The sequence below is a fragment of the Strongylocentrotus purpuratus genome, unplaced genomic scaffold (genome assembly GCF_000002235.5).
Source record: "Strongylocentrotus purpuratus isolate Spur 01 unplaced genomic scaffold, Spur_5.0 spur5_scaffold_2, whole genome shotgun sequence".
NCBI lineage: Eukaryota > Metazoa > Echinodermata > Echinoidea > Camarodonta > Strongylocentrotidae > Strongylocentrotus > Strongylocentrotus purpuratus.
Window position 1 is genome coordinate 9,829,604 of NW_022145605.1, and position 22,304 is coordinate 9,851,907.

The window sequence follows — 22,304 nt, forward strand, 5'->3', positions numbered from 1 at the left end:
ACATCAATAACCCACTTCTTGTGATGGCCAAGATTAAATTGATGGAATCTTTGCGCAGCATAAAACGTATGACCATTCGGTACAATTGTCTGAAAATCAAGACTATTACTTTTGGGCTCTATAGCCCTAAAGTTGATTTGACAACTAATAGTCATTATTTTCCCACTTGAAGACATTTTCAAGCCCCACCTTTTTTAGGGAAGTTCTAAATAAGTATTTTCTTTCAAATGCAGTTGGAATTTAACTTTTTCATTTTTTTTGCCTGCAAATGGGACATAGTACCTTTAATCTTAAAGTCTTGGTCTTGAATCAGATTGCTATGAGAGCAAAGACCGAATGACATGCATGCATTCGTAACATCATTACAGTTGTAAACTAATTCCTGTTTTCATTGCCGTTTCAAAGATGAATAGGAGGAAAGAATGTTGTTTACTTTCAGAGTGCCGTTTTTCTCTTATTTTAGTTTGTTTGTCCGTTTTTGCTCTTAATGTGTACACTCTTAAACTATAATTTGTGATCATGTATGTACGTTTATTCTCGTTTCAGTTTCCATGATCCTTTGTAATCTTTGCCAATTTATTTATACTAAAATCGTATCTACAATGTATCTACCTCTATCCCTCTTTCACTGTATATCTCTAAATAAAAATCACGTACGTAATCTTGCATTTGTTTCTCATTTTTGCCTCCTTTTCATTTTTTCCACTTCCTTCTCTCCCCATGTCTTATTCAGTTAAGATGACTCGGAAGCACAAGTAATCAAAGATGGGGTTTCAAAATAAAATGAAAGGGAAGGAAATAAGCCACTAGATGTGACACAACCATTCTGCCTATATAACTTTAACTATTACAAATATAAAATCCCAAATGGTAAGTAAATGTTGAGAATATCTACATGATTGATGTTTTTTCGTTCACGTTATTTATTCGTTTTTAATGCCTAAAAGTTACATTTTGAAATGATTAAATTTATTAAAAGTCTTTGTAGAAGATGGATACCCTTTAACGCGTCACATACATGCGCGTACACAGGGGGGAGGGGTTCGAGGGGTTAACCCCCCCCCCCCCTTGGTATTTTTGTGTGTGTAAACACCCCCATAACCCCCCTAAACCCCCCCTTTTGGATTTTTTTTTATTAAAAAAAAAAAATATTCCCATGACTGACCTAAAAAAGCTGACCTTACGCCCCCCCCCCCCAACGGAGCAAAATTCAAATTTTCAAATTTTGAGACCCCCCCCCCCCCCCCCCCAAAAAAAAAAGTGTCCTCTTACAGCGGTTGGCTGAGTTACATAACTGTCAACGAGGATTATTTTTCAATATTTCATACGGTTACATGTTTTACATAATGAGTGAATATAGTTCATGCTGTTTCTTGTAAACCATGCCAGTGACACAAAAATGTAATATCCTACAGTGTTCCATGGATCTGGGCGTAAATGTTAACACTTACAACATTACGATTGTTACGTTGAATAAAGATGATATATTATACTCATGATAATAAATACGTTTCTCTTCAAATAGGACTATTCGATCATTGAGACGGCGGACTGCAGGCGACATGGCTACATCCTCACGGATATGACCCTAGGCTCAGGCACCTATGCTAAGGTTAAACTAGCCCGAGCCATGAAGAGGAAGATTGCACAGACAGCTAAATTGAGAGATGATCTAAGGATCAAGGGACATAACATGGTAATGAACCAGATCAATTGTAAATAAAACTGTTGGGTGAAAATCTCCAAAAGCGTCTGATCAATTTTAGGCTATAAAGGCCCAAATTGGACGATACTTTGCTTGATTTTTAGTAAAAGGTAACCATGATTAAGTTCGGCATAGGATGGTTCAAACATCGTTCGAATTTACAATTACCCCTCCCCCACCCCCACCCCCCCCCCCCCCCACACACACACATGTTTGGGGCCAGTTTTCAAACCTTAATGTCATTATATACCTTTTGAGTAGAATTCGCACTTTCAATTCATGACGGTACTAAAATGTAAAAGGAAAATGAAACCGAAGTAAGTTTTCATGAACGCCTTAAACTAAAAAAAAAGAAAATTTAAAATGTTTCGTTAGTATCAAATATGTAGATATATCGGTATTTAAAGGTAGGCTTTACTACTTCAGCCAGAAGGGATTAGACCGCCCAGCGAACCAGCGAGTTCACTGTGACAGGTGGCTATCTCATTAACTCAGCTCTCATTTAACATAAGAAAAAGAGGATCATGGGGGACCAACAGACACCGATTGGGGCAGTTTTCTATATAGAGGGAGCAAGTAGCTACAAGTAGGACAGTGTGCCTTTAAAAGCGCCCATTTCCTCGGATCTAGCACGCCGTTCTTGTGGTTGCTGCTTGCTGTTGATGTAGTTGTTGTTGTTGTTGTTGTTGTTGTTGGTGGTGTTGTTGTTGCTGCTACCGCTTGTGTAGCTATTTTTGGAGGAGATTTTGTTGGTAAACACTCATACCAATTAAGATTCAACATTATTTAGTTGGTGAAATTTACAAAACTTTTTATTTTCATTTTTATCATGAGGTATATAATTCAAAAACTTTTCCAAATCTGTCAGTAATTGCTTTCCTTGTTTATGTCTCTTCTAGGTTGCGATAAAGATCATCTCAAGGAGGGATGCTCCGACCGAGTATCTCAAGAAATTCATGCCCAGAGAAATAGATGCCATGAGAATAACTCACAAACACGCACATTTAGTAAGTCAGCTTTTGTATTTTAAACTGTACAGTGTACATTATGTATTAAATTTCAAAGGAAGTGAGGGAACATTTATGGTGATGAATTTTCTTTAGGGGAGAATGATAAAAAGTTCCGAGCATTGCATAAGACCCGTCGGTAGCGTAGTGATTGATAACATCTGCTATCAGGTAAATACCAGAACGGTGTCAAATTCCCCATGCCTTTGTGTCTTTAATCATATTTTCCAAATATCTTCGTCAGATTCAACTCTACGAGTTCTTCCGGAGCGAACGCGGAGTCTATCTTGTCCTCGAATATGCTGCTCATGGCGATGTTCTGTCCTACATCAATGAAAGTGTCCTAGAGACAGGCATGGCAGTGGAAGAAGACAAGGCCAGACAACTTTTCCGTCAAATTGTGTCCGGGGTAACCTTCTGCCACGATCGGAATGTGGTCCACAGGTAAAATATAAATCAATTAAAAAAATCTTTTGTATAATTATTTGCGCAGATTTTTCGAAATCAGATGTTGAAGCTTTTCATCCTGCACTTTTCAGAATTAATCGAAAGAAATAATGAACAGAGAAGTTAATAACTGGCTGTGATTGGCTGCTAGATATCTATTTTATATTGCCAACTCTCTGTTCGTTCTTGCGATTTACTCTGATGAGTTCAAGACGAAATTATCTGTAGAGTCTGTATTCCTTGCTATATTATTCGATTTTGTAGTACCAATAAACTCACAGAATCCAAAAGAGTTCTTGATTTGAAATTTTGTCCCCTAAGTCTAACACTTTTGATAGCAACAATTAGACTACATATAAGAAATCTATGAAGCAAAACAAAATTGTTCATGTATAAACCATTAAGTTTTTTAGAAGTTTGCTATCTTCATAAGATAGTGAAGTGTTTTTGGCGCACGTTGAAGTGGTTCGTGTGTAGCGAATAAGCTGCACAGATATTCCAGAAATATATACATGTATATCTAGGTCTACAATATAATATGTATTTTGATCGTGCGAAACGATCACAAATGAGTACTCTCCAAACGATGACTCGATCTGCTATCGTAGGTAGATAACATTTTCGGTGGATTTTAATTTATTTCATTGCGCTTTTTTTAAAAGAACAATTCCAATCTAGCAAGGTTGCACAAGTTTTTTTTTCTTCTATCACTGCAGGGTATATATAATTTCAAATAAGACGTAAAGTCCTATGGAGGCAGCCATCGGACGAAGATAGCAAATCATTACCAATTGTGAATTTATACTCCAACACAGATTTACTTTGTAATGTAAAACAATTTGTAGTAAAGATAAACAATTCTTTAAATAGAATTAGTTTGATGATGTACACTTTACAATGAAAACTTTTATTTTTGATTTGTTTCGGTGATCGCACGTTTGTGACATGTATTAAGTCGTAAGCCTGAGACCAAAGCACAGATGTCGGTCTACTTTAGAGTCGAAATAACAAATAAGTCAATATACCACTTTCAAATCACATAGTAGGTCTCTTTGAGGAATTTTAACGGAATATTATTTTTCTGTAGAACTGTAGTGGTGACGATCCAATTAATAGATACGGGGAAAGGGGAGGGGGTATAATTAATGTAATCGGCGTATTCAGTATTCAAAAGAGAGGGTCCATTTTACACATATTTGAGAAAACATTATAGGCCTGTATGCAGAGATCTAATGGTTAAAAGGATTATTTCTGAAAACTAACATTTTGAACGAATTTTCTCCTGTTTTTTTGTTAGGGATTTGAAATGCGAGAACATCATATTGGATGAAAACTGGAATGTCAAAATATCAGGTAATAAAAAAAGTGTAATGGTAAAAAATTAAAAGGATATATCGATCGACAGATAAACTTGATTTTCAAACATTGTTGTTTTAAATCCTGGGTCGTATTCTGAAAACAATGTCATAACAATCTGAAATTGCGCGGAACAAGCACTTATTTACGGTCCTTGCGCCTATATTTCTTTTAAATTTTCAGCTAGCTTTACGAGAGCATTAACCAATTAATTATCCTAATTCTTCAATTCAATTGGCATCGTTCAAGTAACATAAAGGATATTTCAAAGTGCGAGTGAAAATTTACCAAACAAAATTAGTATAACACTACGATTTTAAAAATCTTATGTAATAAATTCACATATCTTCACTCACTTTACTGGTAGATTTGATTTGACAATGATTTTAATGAAAACAGCAGGAATTGCGGAGGACTAAGAGCCTATAGGAGCAAAACGAATAATTCAATAACCTGTTGATTGATTGATTGACATGAGGCTTTAAACAGCTCTCTCTAAATCCCCCATTTTCTCGGTGAGTCTCATTTTCTTTCACTATCCCTCTTATTTTCGTCCTGTCCCGCCCCCTTTTAATACACATCCCGACTCCTAACTTCAAACCTGTTTCTCGTCTACTTCTTTCCCTGTTTTTTTTTTATTTTCATGCTCACATCAGACTTTGGCTTTGCCTGTCGTTTTCCATCCAATCGTTGCAACATGTTGTCGACGTTCTGCGGTTCCTACGCCTACGCCGCCCCGGAGATTATGGCGGGAAAGAACTACGACGGAAAGCTCGCTGATGTTTGGAGCCTGTAAGTAGAACTTTCTTCTTTTTTTAAAGTAAATTTGATAAGAATTAGTTTTTTTAAAAAACGGTCGCATTGAATTATAAACGGAAGCGATATAGATCTGTTTTATATAAAAAAAAAATAAAAAAAAGTTGTCCTGTTTGTAGTAAATGTTATGTTGATATACAATTCTACATTTCTCTCCTAATTTCTAATTGTCATTGACAAGAAGAAGAAAATGCTTCATCAGAAATGTGAGGCATTTTATTCAATCAATTCAATGAAATGTTTATTGTATAATTCACTTTATTTACATGTTTATATCAATCCATGTAAACGAAATCGGAATGTTTCTGTTGATTTATCCAACAAGAATTATACACATTATTTCCCGATCTGTATCCTCGAGTAAGGATTTTTAAACAGTTATTAGTGAAGCACATCTTTATTCAGACTCCACATATCTTCGATTTAATTCCCTTTTCTCCCTTCATCTCCTTCATCTTCAATGACACTGCTTTCAAAACTAAGATAAGAATATCTTCAGTTTATACCACAGCAATTTCATTTTATATTCTACATTTCAGTGGGATCATTCTGTATGCCCTGGTCAACGGTCGCCTTCCATTTAACGATCAAAACCTGAATACACTCATGGACCAAACGAAGAAGAAAATCAAATTTCAGCCATGGGTCTCCAAAGGTAAGAAATAAGGCATTAATCCTCATTATCAGGTCTTTCGGAGAGGACCTAAAGCCGTCGGTCCTCTGGTTTTTTACTAAAATAACCACCACTACTACTAAATGATCAGCATTATGTTAATTTTCCTTGGCGTTCTTTGCTTATCTCGAAAAGTAATGTCATTTGTCGTTTGCTGTTTTCATGGCTTTAATTTAGATTTCGTGAACAACGATCCTTAAACCCTGTTGGTTTTATAGCGATCTTACAATGATAGAAATACTAATAATTTTCCGACGACATTCTGATCTGTTATTTGACCGTTTATGTAATATATTATTTTGGATAAGGCCGTCGTTGAGATATGGGAAAGGATGATGGTCTCTGCAAAGTCCAGTCATAATTCGACATCTCGTCGCCTCAATGAAATTCTCTCTCCCTCTATCCCCTCCTTCCTCTGTATCTACGTACATGTATATCTCTACGTCTCCCTGTCTGTACACCGCTTTATCTCTCTCCCTTCTTTATTTCCCCTATCTCGTTTTATGTCTTCTCCTTTCTTCTCTCTCTCCATCACACACAACTCATACCCCCTGTTCCGTTCGCCTCCTCTCTTTGTCTGCCTGATCCCTCTTTCGCAATATCTCTCTCTCTCTCTCTCTCTCTCTCTCCCCTCGCTCCCTCCATGTCTCTTCGTACACTTATCATCTCTCCCTTTTTCTTTCCCTTTCTCTACATTTTTCATCCATCTCTCCATCTTTCATCCTCTTCCCATCTCTCTCTCTCTCTCTCTCTCTCTCTTAATTCCTCTTTCTCCCCTCGCTCCCTCCATGTCTCTACGTACCCTTATCATCTCTCCCTTTTTCTTTCCCTTTCTCTACATTTTTCATCCATCTCTCCATCTTTCATCCTCTTCCCATCTCTCTCTCTCTCTCTCTCTCTCTCTCTCTCTTAATTCCCCTTTCTCCCCTCGCCCCCTCCATGTCTCTACTTACCCTTATCATCTCTCCCTTTTTCTTTCCCTTTCTCTACATTTTTCATCCATCTCTCCATCTTTCATCCTCTTCCCATCTCACTCTCTCTCTCTCTCTCTCTCTCTCTTACTTAGCCTGCATCCATCTCATTCGGAAGTTGTTGCGTCAGAGACCGCTGCTACGCTTGCACGCGAATGAAATAGTCCACCACCCTTGGGTTTGTCAAGAGCCTAAATCCAATCCCTGGCACGAGGGGGCGGCCGTCATGTACGAAAATGACCCCTCCTTCAATAAGAAACAAGTAAGTTCAAACACTTGATCGAGTAAAAACGTTTTAACTTTTATATGTACACTGTAAAAAAATAATAGTCTAAATAACTCAATAAAATTGAGGAAAAGAATTGCCTTATTTTTATTAAGTAAATATAACCTACGGCATCTTAAGTAGAATTAACTTATTTTGCTGAATAAATTTTTACTCAGTTAAATCGAGTTACATTAACGTAAATAATTAAGTATTGTAATCATTTTAGATAATTAGAAAAAAGCTATGATAGGATTACATATTGCACGATTTGGTACCCATCTAATCTAACAAGTAACATCCACTAATCATTCACTACTTCTATTTAAGATTTAACCGTATATATATATATCTACCACCATCACAATCCATTACATACGCTTCAATTCGACACATATCGAAATGCTCCAAATTTTATATATACTTGATCGTATATACTTTAACCGTATATATATATCTACCACCATCACAAACTATTACATACGCTTCAATTCGACACATATTGAAAGGCTCTAAATTTTTATATATACTTGATCGTAGCATCTTAAAAGGAAAGTTGGTTGACAATTTCCTGAAATATCAAGTTTTGATTTGTTTTGAACTGGGTAACAATTAAAAGTTGTCTTGTCTTTGCTTAGCCATGTTAAATGAATTAGTAAATGTTTTAAAGTCCTTAAATTTTCATTCAACCACAAAAAAAGAATTGTTTTATTTAAAAAAGAGTTTAATTTGGTCTTAATGAATATTCATAAATTATGTAAATATTTCTATTACGCACTGCATCGGTCCTTACTTTAAAAAGATAAGAATAATCAACATAAATTGTTTGAGTAATACGTATAATTTCTGATTTTGAGTTAAAATTACCAAATTAATACAAGCTGAAATTACTTAAAGTTCTTATGTATTTGATTTTACTTAAATATTCCACGTATGTTCTACTAAATTGAAAGTTTGAGTTAGCAAGACTTAAATTTAGTGCGTAAGTGGCAAAACTAATGTTTTCAAGTAAATTCTACATGGAAAAAATACGTAAAAATTACCAATGAACAAATTCTTTTTTACAGTGTAGCAAAGCACTGATATTTGTTCATTCCTATATTGTCATATGAATTATCCCTATAAGTTCACAGTCCCTAGCATAGAACACAGACATGTATGTCTATTTGTTTTCTTGGTGTTCTAGCAAAAATAACCCCAAACCTAAAAATACCCCTTCCCCGAAGGAAAAAATATCATGACAAACGAAAATGTCTAACAGAATTTCGAAGAATTACTAGTAGATCCCAACTACCATTATAGTGATTATTAAATATTGTTAAGCCGTGGAAAGGGTGTTCATTTAACAGGCTTTCAGTTTAGTAGTACATTGAATGTCAGGATTCTCTCATGTCGACCATTTTGCAAGCCGAGTTTGATCTTGAAGCTATAAAGCATAAGCATCTACAAGCTGAAACAGACCTGCGCGTAATTTTCATATGTAATTTTCGTATGTTATCGACGTTGACTTTATATTTATGAACACCTGTGAGTCTGTAGGGATGGCACATTCAACCCACGCCCCTCTCCTTCCTTTGAAACCACTATAGCCTCCCTTGAAAATATTAGCTTGCCTCATTTTTCAAATTGCGATCCACTCTGCTTGAGAAAGTTCTTAATTTTTTTTAGTCTTTCCATCGATTTATGACGGTGACGGAGAGCGTGCTCCAGGTCGAGCGGCAGGACCGTCGAACGACCATCCACGACGCCCAGCAGCAAACCATGAACACATTGGTGAAACCGACGACGACGACCAAGCAATCGACAACGGCTCCCATGACACTGTCGATGTCGCCGAAGAAAGACACAGTCCGTGGTCGATCATCACCGTCCAAGACACCAGTTCTGCTCGCCGATGGCCGGATTGTGAAGAAAGAGCTGAAAGGAATAATGGGTAGGCTTGATAAGTCACACCCTTTTTTGGCTTGCACATTCGATTTTATTCAGACGTTTACAATATTATTCTACCAAATAGTCAAATCCATTTATAAATTTTGTCACCTTAAATAACTATTTTTGATATCTGTTCGTGTGTTCCTCAGATGAAAAGTGATGACATCATCGACGTTGGTTTCCTATCCGAAATTAAAGTTTTATTTGTTATTAGTTGTCCACTGACAGTTCCTCAAAATGCATCTTCCGTTATTTTTACCACTTTCTCTTCATCATTTTTCTTCTCTCCTTTCTTCTTCTTTCCCTTTTCTCACTTTTTTTTCTTCTCTTTCGAATCCTTCACCTATTCGTTATTTGCCTCTGTCTGTAACGTTTAACTTACATGTACATCACTCCACAATCAAGCATCTTTTTTTTAGACAAACCAAAATAGTGACGACCTTTCCCGTTATAAATTTTTTTCAGTGGAAGAAAAGAAGAATCCTAAGGAAGCCGAACGCTACGAGTACGGCCCCGAACACAACAAGTACTATGGCGCCAAGCTAGTCAACTTCAAGAAGAAACTGGCCGCTATCCAGTCGCCGTTGACCGCGCCCAACTACGCTAGCACCATGCGAAACCGTATGCGGAACCTCTACCGTCGCATTCTGGCCGACTACCCCAACGGCGAGCACCTATTCGACATGGAGAACGAGCCCGGGAAATGTTTGGTGACGAAGAAGTACGAACCCCACGAGCAGGTTGACGATGACGATGAGAAATGTGACGTTTCTGTCGACGATGCAGCGCGAGCCTTAACGGGAAAACATCGGGACAAAGGAATAAATATTCCAACTAAGGTAAATGCATAGGATAGGGCTTAATTATTAACCTGAAAGCTTAAATACTTTGCTGGCCATCCACATGACTAATGTACAGTAAGTCACGGTCATTTTCTCGGCACTTTTAAAACTAAAAATTTGAGGAAGAACTTGAAGTCACTTGAAGAAGTATCAAGCGTGCAGGCGGCCAGGTTTCCAAAGAAAAAGAAGTTGACAAAGCATATCACACTTAAACACGGAGTACCTTTTTTAATCAATATATTTGTGCATTCGAAAATATTATTCTATACTATCTGTAGCACATTTTGATATGTTGTGCTTATAGGCTACACGAACTGATCATTACAAAAATTTATCGTTTCATTTTTGTTTGTTCTACTAATTTTTTTATTATCTTCGAAGGAGAGTGGTGAAATCATGAAGGAAGCTGTCTTCGACAATTTCATGCCTGGGGTTCCCAAGACCGCCCCTCCACTGCCCGGAGAAGACAGGTCCCTCCCTATCGCCACTGTCGCCGTCACCGACAGACTCCAGTCCAGTGGAAGTCGTCGTCGTACTTCGATTAAAACGAAGGCGACAACGGTCAAACAACCGCCGACGCCCGTGATCTCCTGCGAACACCAGAGCGACAAGAACATGAGCTTGACTTCCACGAATCCGCCGTGCAATGACGAGGAGACGCCTGACGCGATGGCGAAAGCGACGACGAGTAGGAAAATGCTGTCGATAAGGAACACGGTGCCAAGATCGAAGCTTAAGAAGTCACCGCCACCATATTATGCACCTTCTGAGCAACGCAGTAACGTTGGGCATTCCTCAGAAAAAGCCTTGAAAACAAGCAATAATTTATATTCGCATCTACAGTCGAGCCTCCCTGTGTTGAAGAAAGTGGCTGTTTAAATCCTAAACGAAATTCGACTCCGGTATGAAATTCAGTCAGGCCTTTGGATTTCGGGGAGTATGGAAACCAAGATATACGAAGGCTGAAATTATTACGTTCTTGGAGCACGTTCAAGCGCCTGTGCTAGTTCGGGATTATTTAGCGACAAGGAAAATGTTAGCATGTGTTTATTAAAATCATTGAGAGTCGCATATGAATAGTACAAAAAAGGATGATGTAAAATAGCGATATGAAGAAATAAGAATACGGATTAGGAACACTTTTAGGCTATAGAAGAAAGGATTTGCTGTTGATTGTGCTAACATATAACTATGTCAAATGCTGATGAGCATAATTTTCACATTGATTTGATTCCATACCCGTCCTCTTAATCTAACGAGAGGGGGGAAAAGAGAAAGTTTTTACAGGGTGACGACTCTCTTAATGCGCCTCACTATCTTGCATTATCCTGATGAATGGCAAAGCGCCATCTTCGACGGATCCCATGAATGCGACACAGCTTAAACCAATGACAATCAAATAAACTCAAACACGACTGAGCTTGCAGGAACAATAACATTGATGTCAACCATCTACAGCTTTGACAAACTTACTGTATAGATAAAGATATTTCTAAAATCTGTGTTACATAAATTATAGATGTATCATTGAACTGTGAGGGAGTGCATGGAAGCTACATGTACATTACCTTTTTCTTAAATACAATATTTGAAGAAAGATGAATTAGGCTGGTTAACAAACAAAAAAATGTGGAAAACAAACCATGAAACTCAGAGAAATTATCAATACAGAGAAGAGAAACTTCAAAGGATATTCAGGGCCGAGAAGAAGTTACCGAGAATGAGATGGAGAATCGTTGCGGAACTTTAGGGGAAAAGAATAAGTAGGGAAGATTTAGCTGAGGGGCAGAACGAGGAGAAGGAGTACGGAAGGAGATGGAGGGTGTGCAGGCTAGGAGAAAGAGAAGGAGTAGGGGAGGATATAGGGTATTCGATGAGAAAGAGAGAGTGATATAGAAAGTGAGAGATAGATAGAGTGGATAGGAAAAAAAGGGAGAGAGAGGGAGGGGAAAGAGAGATAGAGGAACTGAGGAAGAGAGAGGAAGAGAGTGGGGAGGGAGGAGGATATAGATCAACTGAACGATTCAGGTTACAGAGTTTTAAAGAGAGAGAGAGAGAGAGAGGGGGGGGGGGTGGACTAGGGAAGGGATTGAGTTCCGAACTGAGTTGAGTTCCGAATATGGGAGAACTGTGGATTTCGTTGGAGACGCGCTGGATTTTCGAATCTCAAGGAGCTTCCATACTTTTTTTTAACTTTACCCAAGTCCCTCTCGACCCAGATGTATCGAATGGGTAACTAGCAGTGATTGGGTGTAACAACTGCAAGGCCCTCAGGAAGTGTGGCTACTCAGGGTAAATAAGAATAATGATTACAATTATTATCATTATTATCATCATTAAAAGCAGGACCAAGTCCGTGTCTTCTTGAAAGGCATAGCTTTAACAAAAAGGAGTATTTTGTACTATTATCATTATCATTTAAATCATCATCATCATCATCATCATCATCATCATAGTCATCATCATCATCATCATCATCATCATCATCACCATCATCATCATTATTATCATCATCATCATCATCATCATTATCATCATCTAGATCATGATTATTGAAAATAAAGAAGCAACTAGCCTATCATGTTTACTCTACTGCCATCGTTTGACGAAGGGGGGGGGGGGGATTAAAATATGTGTCTTCTAAAACCTTTGAGAAGAAAGACGAACGGAATAACAAAATGACATGACATTTTCAGTCTTATATAAATGATGACAAACAAAACAAAATAAAGAAGTTTGAAAGCGGGTCAACTTCACAAATTATTATATAATTCACGCCAAGTAGGGTGGCTGAAAACTGAAAAAGGCACAGAGGCTTTAGAAATGTTGACATTCTACATTATATACCTCTCTTTAGAAATCTAGCCGTCTGATTGGGGGAAAAATCGATCTGTATTAATCAATAACTTGAGACCGCACCTTTCCAACTAATTTGTACCCACAAGATCCTCCTCGAGTCGTGTCGGCTTCCTTTGTTGTTTTGTCAATTCAGTGCTAGCGCAGCGTTGACGTCACATTATACACATGACTGTACTGTGATTTGTGCTGCCACTGCACTGTTCGGCGTCTGGTCCTAAAATTGACACGATATTGAAAGGTAATTAACATTTTTTGTAACTGCCATAAGTGAATATCGTGATATTTATGCTCTTCTAACTTCCTTGATGCTGAAGAGGGAATATTTTGGTATGAACTTGATGTGTTGACACATTTCTAAAGCAGAGTATAATGTTTTGATCTAGGATGCAGTCCCACATGTGGTTTTTCTTGTAGTGTAATTCGTGAATCGTACTGACCTAGGGATATGAGTATGAGTATGATATGAGTATGACTGAGTATGAGAGTGAACGGTGTTATAATCCAATATGCATGCCGTGTGTATCTATTTCATATGTTTGGGGATTGATATTAATAAAATCAAATTAAGTCTTGCTTGCCTTCTCACTTCTGCAAACAGTTTATTAATTTGTTGCTTTTATAAAACAAGTGATGAGAGAGAGGCCTGTGTGAGAAAATATTACTGAAAAAAAAATTATTACAGCAAAACCGAATGATAATTTTTTTAAACCATGATATTATTGTCACTCTCAGTTTTCTTTTTTTGTAAAATCCAAATTTTGGAACACAGTGTGTACTTACATTTAATATAAATATGTTTGTTGAGATACCAGTCACTGTTGGATTTTACATTTATATATTTTTTTTAATCTCTCTTTTATATTCTGTTATTCCCTTTTTGATTTATAAATATTTCTCCCTCATTTTTTATTCTTGAATGTGTCTATAATCTATATCCACACACTGTGTTTATTTCATAAATATATCTTCCATATCGTAAGACGGGTGATCAGATGTCCTATATTTTTCCCTGCGCCTGTATCAAATAACAATATTTAATACAAATTGTCGAGACCAGGGGATATTTAATCACAGATGGTTACGGTATGTCACATTGTGTATAGATATAATATAAATGTATAATGATTCACAAATGCTAAAGTCTCAAAAGTTTTACTTGCTCACTTTGCTCATAATTTCCTAAGTTTTATTTACATAAAATTCATATTTGAGCAAAAGACAACATGTTTTTTTGGCTTCTTGACAATTATCATACAAGCATGTAATATGTATGTCATTGTACCGGTAAGTCATATTGATTACTCTTTTTAATGAGGATGATAATGCTGTTACTGCTGCTGCTGATCATGTTATTAATGATAACATATAAAAATATCTATGGTGCACCAGTTTCATTAAGGAGCTGAAATACACTTGTACCTAGCACAAAGTATACTTGTACAGTAGGTTGCAAGTTTGCAACTTTAGAATTTGACCAGGGAGCAAAAGTTACAACTCCTTGATCCGATTTATTAGAATTTTTGTTTGTTTGTGGTACCTGTTCATTAATTTGTTTTCTGTTTGTTTGTAATTTTGTCTCACACATTGATGTTAACTCTGTTCTTCCTACATGTAAGTAGTTTTGTCTGAAAATTAGTGGAACATTAAAATTGGATGACATGTACCTATACCCCTGTCTTTTAAATTACTGTAGACCCAAAGTCCCAAATGCAGTGTTTAATAAACATACATCTATAAGATCTTAAATACTTTGGGTATGCGTCACCACTGTAAATCTAGGCTAAAACCTGCATGTAGTATGTAGTAACCAGCCAAGCATAAATATACCCCAAGGCCCATATACATTGTAGGTGACAGAGTGTTTTATTAATCACTTCCTATGGAAGACTAGTACAGGATGGGAAGGAGTGGAATTACCTGTGGTCTTTATTTAGAGGTGTGATACTGGTTCAAAGATTCATTGTAGGAGGGTACAAATTGTTTATTGAAAGTTCAACCACTCAGTTTATTTATTCATTGACTTATTATTTGTTTATTTATTCCATTTATTCCATTTATTTGTTTATTTACTGACTCATTAATTGATTCCATTTATTTATTTTCATTTATTGATTCATTAATTTATTAATTGATTAGTTGGTTAATTCATTTATTTATCCATTACTCTGTATGTAAATGTCTCCTTATGTGTTTGACTAGCGTTAATTATTGTTTATTTTTTGAAAGTTTTCAAGAACTCTTTTTTTTTAAATTTGCCATTTTTAAGTGATAGTTTTCTCACTTTGAGGAAATGTATTCTTTTCATTTACCATGTAGCTCTTTATCAGTACTATTCTAGAGCTCTTATGGACCTTTCAGATCTAAATTGCTTCCAACACTATTAGTGTTTGTATTCTATTAACTACATTTGTTATTCAAAAGTAGACTTCAATATATAGAACACCATACAAAAATGAATTAAAAAACAACAACAACAAGGAAAACATAGATTTTGTACCTGTATGTGATACAAATAATGATTGGATTTGATCTGCTTGAAAACGAAAAAAGTATCCTAGAATGTTAAATGATTGCTTCCGTATTGTGTGATTGCCCTTGATATTTGAGTCTAGGGAGATCAATTATGAAAGCCTTGCCTGGGTGTGACTATACTGTCGAGTGATATTCAAACTGCAGTTTTACGTTTCTATTTCACTCAAGAATGGTTTATGTTGCATGTGCACATGAAACATGTAAATAAAACATGTAAGTGAATGCTTCTAGGTTTATATGAAAATCTTGAAACAGTATACATGAATGTGAGCTGAAATGATGGTATTATAGATTTGAGGCACTCAACGAACACTTGTAAAAGATATTATAATGTTTCGCAATAAAGTGAAGTTGACAACCGAATGATAGAAATGCATTGGGCAACATTCAGATTTCTTGTCTGAGCCATACAATAAGAGAAAACCATTCGGCACACTTTTTATGAAAGAAGCTCAGTTGAATTTTAAGGGTTTTTGATATTAGGAGAAAAGTATCCTACACGTACAGTATATGTAATCGCAAATGAATATTTTGTGATAATTTATCTTTTGTCATAAGATGTCACCATTCATCATGTACATGTATGCCTAGTGGAATATTAGACATAGAAAAAATGAAAATAAAATTGTTTTAAATGTATAAAATTGTTATAATTGGTACTCAAATTCAATCCTGTACAAACATGTGTAGATAATGGCAGCCATTAAAAACCACTTTTAAAAACAGTTTTAGATTCATAATTGTAGCATTTGCATATTAACTCCAAATATTGAATATCACAGGAACCTATAAGTTTATTGTTCCACGTTTGGATCTACTTTCTTCTTTCTGCTTAAGATCAAAGATAAAGACCAGTAAAGAAAATGACTCCCTGCCTAGCACCAGCAGAGTTGTCAATTTGAGGATTGAATACCTTTAGATTGGATGGGATTAATGTTGTTTTCATGGGGGAATGTCAGCACAGATACATGTACTTTCAACTCAAGAAGTCATCAGCAATGATTGACATGAACACATGAGATCAGACGTAGCCTTAGGGCAGTTGTCTGCAGACAGAAAGAATTTGGGGGTTCATTTTTACACCTACATGTAGGCAACATTCAAAATGACTAGTCTGGCAAAGACTTTTTTGTTGAATGTTATGAGGGCAATAACAAAACATACTTTGAAATGTATTTCTCTTAGAAAGAAAGTATCTGACACTGCTTGAGGCTTGGTCTGGATTTTTTTTTTTCCTGAACAGCTGATTACAAAATTATAAAAACAAAAACAAAACAATACTACAATACAATAAAAACATAAACAAACAAAAAAATTGAAGATAGCTTCCTAGTTTTCCTTTTGCAAGCAAGTTTCAAGTAAATTAAGGTCATGGAGTTGATTAAAACAAATGTTTTTTTTTGTACCTCTAGATATGACCACCTTATCCTTACACCAAATGAATTATGAAGTTTTCTTCATTTAGCTTTCAAAGTTATACGATAGAGAGGGTAAGAAACATGTACACTGTAGGTCAACAAATTAAAACATACCCTTCTTTGCTTGTTGGTAAATTTCTTTTGAACCTCTATTTTTTTTAGATATATTGAGACTTATTTTTTACCCTGTGAAGCCTCTCCCCGAGCACGACATGAACATGTACACTAGTAGTTGACATGTTCAAATCCATGATTTGAATTGATTTCCATTACATATAGGTCCTGAGACGCAATATTTGGCTGGGACCCAACTGTGAATCACTGTGGCAATGCTGAGATCCTGTCATAATATAAACAGTTGTAGCCAGAAAATCATACGACAAATGAGAAACCTATTTCGGATGCTAGTGTGTGACACATGCATTTTTGCGCAATAAGGAGTTACTTCTTGCACAACCTGAAAGCCATGTTAAATAGACATGTTGTAACAAAGTCATAGCTACATGCATGCTTTGAACTTGAAGTTGACATTAAGTGAAGAAGCAGTTTTTTTCATACATTTAAATCTAAAGTAAGATTTCATCTCATTCAGCTCAACTTGATTTCAATAATAGTTTTTATTTCAACACTGCTTTGTAGCCATTAATTGGCTGAATCATGCATGTTCATAATGATTCCTTGCAATACATTTCACATTGCTTTAAATCATAGAGACACTCATTAACTTATTGAGATATGGTTTGGTTAAATGTCTAGGTGTGTGCGCTGTCTCAATACATATTTCCCAATTAGACATTTATAAATTAACTTAAGTGCCTGGCATCTAATTCTTTACCCTTAAATACATCTGCTTTCATCTTTTCACTATATAATAATTTTGTATTTTACATAGAAATTTAGTCTGTTCAGTATTTGTAATGTTTCATCTCCCCTATAAATTCACTAACAGTCTGTTGCTATCATTTCTTGCCTTTATTAAAATCAACTTTATATTAGGGTAGACTTTCTTGTGTTACTTTACTAACAAAAAAATATCTGGTTCCTTACAAAACTGCTTTTATCAAAAGACTGTTGAAGCATTGTGTGATAAAAATGTGCATTTAACACCACACACGTCAACAGGTCTGTTTCTTTCGATACCGGTAAATTGGTTCCTCACACCGAATCTCCATCTATTGAAGCCTCCTTTCTGGTTTAATCAAGCAATCAAATGAACTTTGCATGTTTTCAAACATTCTTGACATGCTAGAGTGAAAATGATTGCATTGCATGGGTTTTGATAAGAAACCACTTCAGACTTGGGCATGTACAAAGAGGTTCTAGAGCTCGTTTTCATAACAAATTAGCGCTAGCTTCTGCATATACACAGAAGAAATTGAGCCCAAAGAAGTAAACTAGGGTGTTGGTAGAGATCTGCACTCAGTGGCAATTTCCAACATTTTATTAAGGCTTGTCTCCTTTGTTATATTACTCAACAGGTAGTTTGGGGTGAGATGGTAATTACTATTTTATCTATTCATGCTATCTCGGGGTGGTCCCCATATAAACCTGATATTCTTCTCCACCTAAAGTACATGTATATCAGGCAATCTTGAGCTTTAGTTAATTAGAATTGCTTGAGTGCCTTCGTGGACTACTTCTTGCATGATATGCTTTCAAGTGTTCAGTTGAAGCTGTATTTGTGATCGTGAAGGTCTGGCTTGTATGAATGTCACCAGCTTTTGTATGTACTGTATGCAATGGTGAGAAGATACTCCATGAGTTGAAGCCGGAAGTTTGCAGGCTGATGAAATCTTGGTACTTGTGAGTTGCATAATTATCTGTCATGATTTTGTATAAATGCAGATACATTTTAGTCTGAGCAAGGATAACTCCTTGGTCTGAGACTTTGAGTGATCATGAAGATCTGCGACGAGTATTTATAACAGAATATCGTTAATACCTACACAATGTACTGTGTACATGTATATTATATATGCCTTGTTTAGCCATAGACCTACCACCAGTAGACCTACCACCAGTAGGTCTATGGTTTAACAAAGATGTACTAAATGAGTGTTAAAAATTAAAATTTGATTGGTGGAACCTTATTGTCTATATACTGTATGGTAGGTGATTCTCTAATGGCTTCAGGATCATGCATTTTAGTTACTGATTTCTCTTTAGTGATTTGCAATATATTGGTTGATCTATTACTATGGAGGAAGTTTCTTTTTGAATTTACATTCATGGATAGATCCATAGATTCAGAAGATATCATGATTTTTTGTAATCATAACAAATAAGTGTCAGAATTCAATTTTGGAGGTCAGCAGCACCAAAAGGAGATATAAATGTTTTCCAAGTATACCTACTAATATTGTTATTGTTATTACTCTAAAAAGACTATACAAATCTCGGATTGCATTCATTGAACTGTGGTTTTCTGATATTCTGCAATCCAGTGTAATTTTCACTGAATGCATATGGGTAGTCGTTATGTGCATGACTTCAGACATGTAATTTGGATGATTGCTCTTTTGTTAAAGTTATCAGGCTTCACATGACTTTAAGCCTTATAGCTCTTCTCTATTCCCTCTCTATTGTCTTCAAGATTCAAGAGCTTGTTCGTTCCCAGTAAATCTCAGACCACTGAAGCCTCATTCACATACATATATTAATTTTGACTTTTTACAAAGCTTATCATTAATGTAAAATACAAATAAAACAAATCAGTTTAAGCCCGCGCCCCATCTAACTAGCATGCAGGACATGTATGTTCAACAAAATGTCAACAAACACAGCTGGTTCCGAAAAAGCATGCTTACACTGCGACCTTCGACCATTTACATCGGTGTTTTAATCTGTGTTTTCTCCCGAACCTACTATATTCACAGTGGCCGTTTCATCGGAGTCACACCGTTAGAAAGAAAATTTAATCGCCTATTTCTCTTCTTTTCATCGGCTATTCTATCAGCCTTTTCTCCTCTGTACCATTCATTGGATGCGTCCAGATGCATCAAATGAAAATCAGGCCTGTTTGAAAGAGGGTATTAAACACACACCTATGCTGAAAATTATTTTCCAATTATTTGCATGAACAATTTTATACCACATAACAAATAAGCCAGGAATGTGGTCTTAGAGATTGCTTTGCTCAAAAGTGATTCCAGGACCTCAATTTGTGTTGACACCAAATTAAAAGTAACCCATAATAAACTAGCTAGAACATATCTTGGATCACTTGATTAAGTTGATTTGGTGTCAAACTAAAAGGGATCTCAGAAATTTCTTGCTTTTACTTGAGTTGTTAAGCCTTGCCTGACTTTATGCCTCTGAGCTATTTCTCAAAGCCTTTTCTTCTCTTCATCTGCTTCTTTTGAGACAAGGGTGTGTATGATTGTATGGCTGTTATAGCTGGTGTGACGGATACCGCAATGGCAAGGTTCTCCAAACAAATATAAAAGAAATTACAATTTCGGTAGCGTGTGATTATGATGGTTCAATGAAAATATTTTGAAGGGTATTCAAGTCGATGACCTTACACGTACATGCATGTGCCGACATTTCACAGATTTAAATGTAATGTACAGTGAATTGTGTTACTTCTGTGGGGTTTTGGGTGTGCATTTTCTTTTGTTGAAATTCTTTTTATCAATTTGGATAACCTATTTTATGTTGTTTACAGAAAGTTGGCAAGTTGCCATTGTGTCTTATATAAGTCAAGTCAATTACGTGTTAGCAAGGGGTTTAGATGCTCTAAGCTTCAGCATTATAACTCATTGGTACTAGCCTATAAACATGAAACCTCATATAGAGTAAAGGAGCCCGTTTTCGGCCACTTAAGACAAAATCCTATTTTTAGGAGCCTTTACTTCCTATTTATTATCATTTTTTGTTCAAATCATAAAGCAAATATTATTATTATTTAAACAAAACAAGAATCCCAGAAAAAAATCACAAATTGCCATGACAATATTCATTTCAATTTTCACTGTTTCGGAGTCAGTTTTCGGCATAGCGTACCAGTTTTCGGCCGCATGTACAAAGTCAATAGGAAGCGCGCGCACGCGCCGTGCGTTTCCGCGCTGATCTATAGCACTAGCAGGCGGAGCAGATATCCCACGCCAGAGCTCCCCGGAGCTCGCCAGGCCGAAAACTAGTACTGTGGTGATCGGATATTGGAATCTGAATTAGACAGAGATATCGTGTGTGCGTTGCGGTGTGCGGCTGCATTGATTTAATACATGCCATGAGATACTTTTGAGCTTGCGACTAGCACAAAATCGGGCTCTAAATCTGAAAAATACTTGAAATAAAGCTCATTTTATGGTACCCATATTTCTTACAGACACGCGTAAGATACTCGATTTTTCAGATTCGGGTAGCGGGACCGCCGATTTCATCGCTAAAATGTGATATTTTAGGATATATTTTTCATTGCAAATGTGGTTCTTCAGTGACACTGGCATGGTATGGTATGTGTGGGATATGTGTTATGCTATTATGCGATGTTAGAGTGATTTTACCTTGCATCCAACCAATCGGCCGAAAACTGGAGCTGGCCGATTACCGGCTCTTTTACTCTATATTAAAGTTGTAATAGATCATTTTTTGTCAACCATTTAGATACATTCATCTGATTACTTAACAAGCACTCTAACGTTTCATTCAGTTGTTCTCAACTATCAACATGCTTTGTTTCCTAATGATATTGAGAATGTGGGTGAAGCACTTCTTGCTCAGCGGGTGCTTACTAAATGGTCATATTGCCTGTAAATTGAAAAACAAAATACTCCCTGCAACTGAAAATAATATTGACAAATACTGTTAGCAAATCTACACTGGTATATCTGTATGTCCAATCTTTTAACCCTTTTTTTAAAGCTACCTATATAGTACCTGTACCTGTACCTGTAGATAAAGTACATTATTATACTTCTTCTTAAAAAGATGGGGCAAGTTCTGTATCTGGACGAATCCTATAAATCACTTGCCCAATAGGGCGCATAACATTTTCTTTTCTACCACCCCAATGCCTTCTATAGAGGCCTTTTAGTTTACTTAGGGTCAGTGACCCCACATGTATGATAGTCCAACTCTTCCATGAAACTGACACCAGCCTGACCTAGCTAGGCTTGGGACTTCCTGTGGGGCAACTGTGTCTTCCAGGATCTTCATAAGATTAGCCACTGCACATTACCATGGTGACGGAACAGGAGGAAACATTATGCATAAATGTGTAGACTTCCTTCCTGCTTCCAGTCTGGTATGTCCAGGCTAATACAGTGCGTCCCAGAAAAAACAAAACTGAGAATTATCGATGTTTTATCATAGCTTAATTACAATTATAATTAATAAATGACACATACATGTATTTGTAAAGCTTAGACCCTACTCTTTCATTTGATGCTACTCAGATGATGCATATTTCATGCATGAGTGATTAAAATCAATTTGAAGAAAGGGTACCAAAAAGTCATTTGGCGGATGGTATCTGAA

At 36.3% G+C, this 22,304-nt stretch overlaps 2 protein-coding genes across 3 annotated transcripts in view; both read left to right on the forward strand.

The window, feature by feature from the left end:
- The first annotated feature begins 741 nt into the window (after positions 1-741).
- On the forward strand, positions 742-11,634 carry LOC580430 (serine/threonine-protein kinase MARK1-like). The gene is made up of 11 exons (XM_030990999.1): positions 742-870; positions 1,526-1,696; positions 2,605-2,712; positions 2,957-3,156; positions 4,457-4,512; positions 5,088-5,307; positions 5,871-5,986; positions 7,071-7,237; positions 8,909-9,173; positions 9,638-10,011; positions 10,396-11,634. Exons 1-11 carry the CDS (start codon positions 868-870, stop codon positions 10,891-10,893), a joined length of 2,178 nt encoding a protein of 725 aa, XP_030846859.1. The 5' UTR covers positions 742-867; the 3' UTR covers positions 10,894-11,634.
- Positions 11,635-12,980: 1,346 nt separating this feature from the next.
- The window catches only part of LOC580547, a 38,536-nt gene continuing 29,212 nt past the window's right edge, over positions 12,981-22,304 (forward strand). Inside the window, exon 1 of one of the 2 annotated variants that reach the window (XM_030991616.1) lies at positions 12,981-13,111. The gene's annotated coding sequence lies outside the window, so the exon portion shown is untranslated. Of the gene's footprint in view, positions 13,112-18,355; positions 18,627-22,304 lie in introns of those variants that run through there. The other variant, XM_780599.5, reaches the window with a different exon arrangement.

Excerpts from the sequence above, each read along its gene's own strand:
- LOC580430 (XM_030990999.1), top strand. Across the intron at positions 4,513-5,087 it reads CTGGAATGTCAAAATATCAG|AATACACATCCCGACTCCTA; the intron begins GTAATAAAAAAA and ends CCGCCCCCTTTT. Across the intron at positions 9,174-9,637 it reads AGAGCTGAAAGGAATAATGG|TGGAAGAAAAGAAGAATCCT; the intron begins GTAGGCTTGATA and ends AATTTTTTTCAG.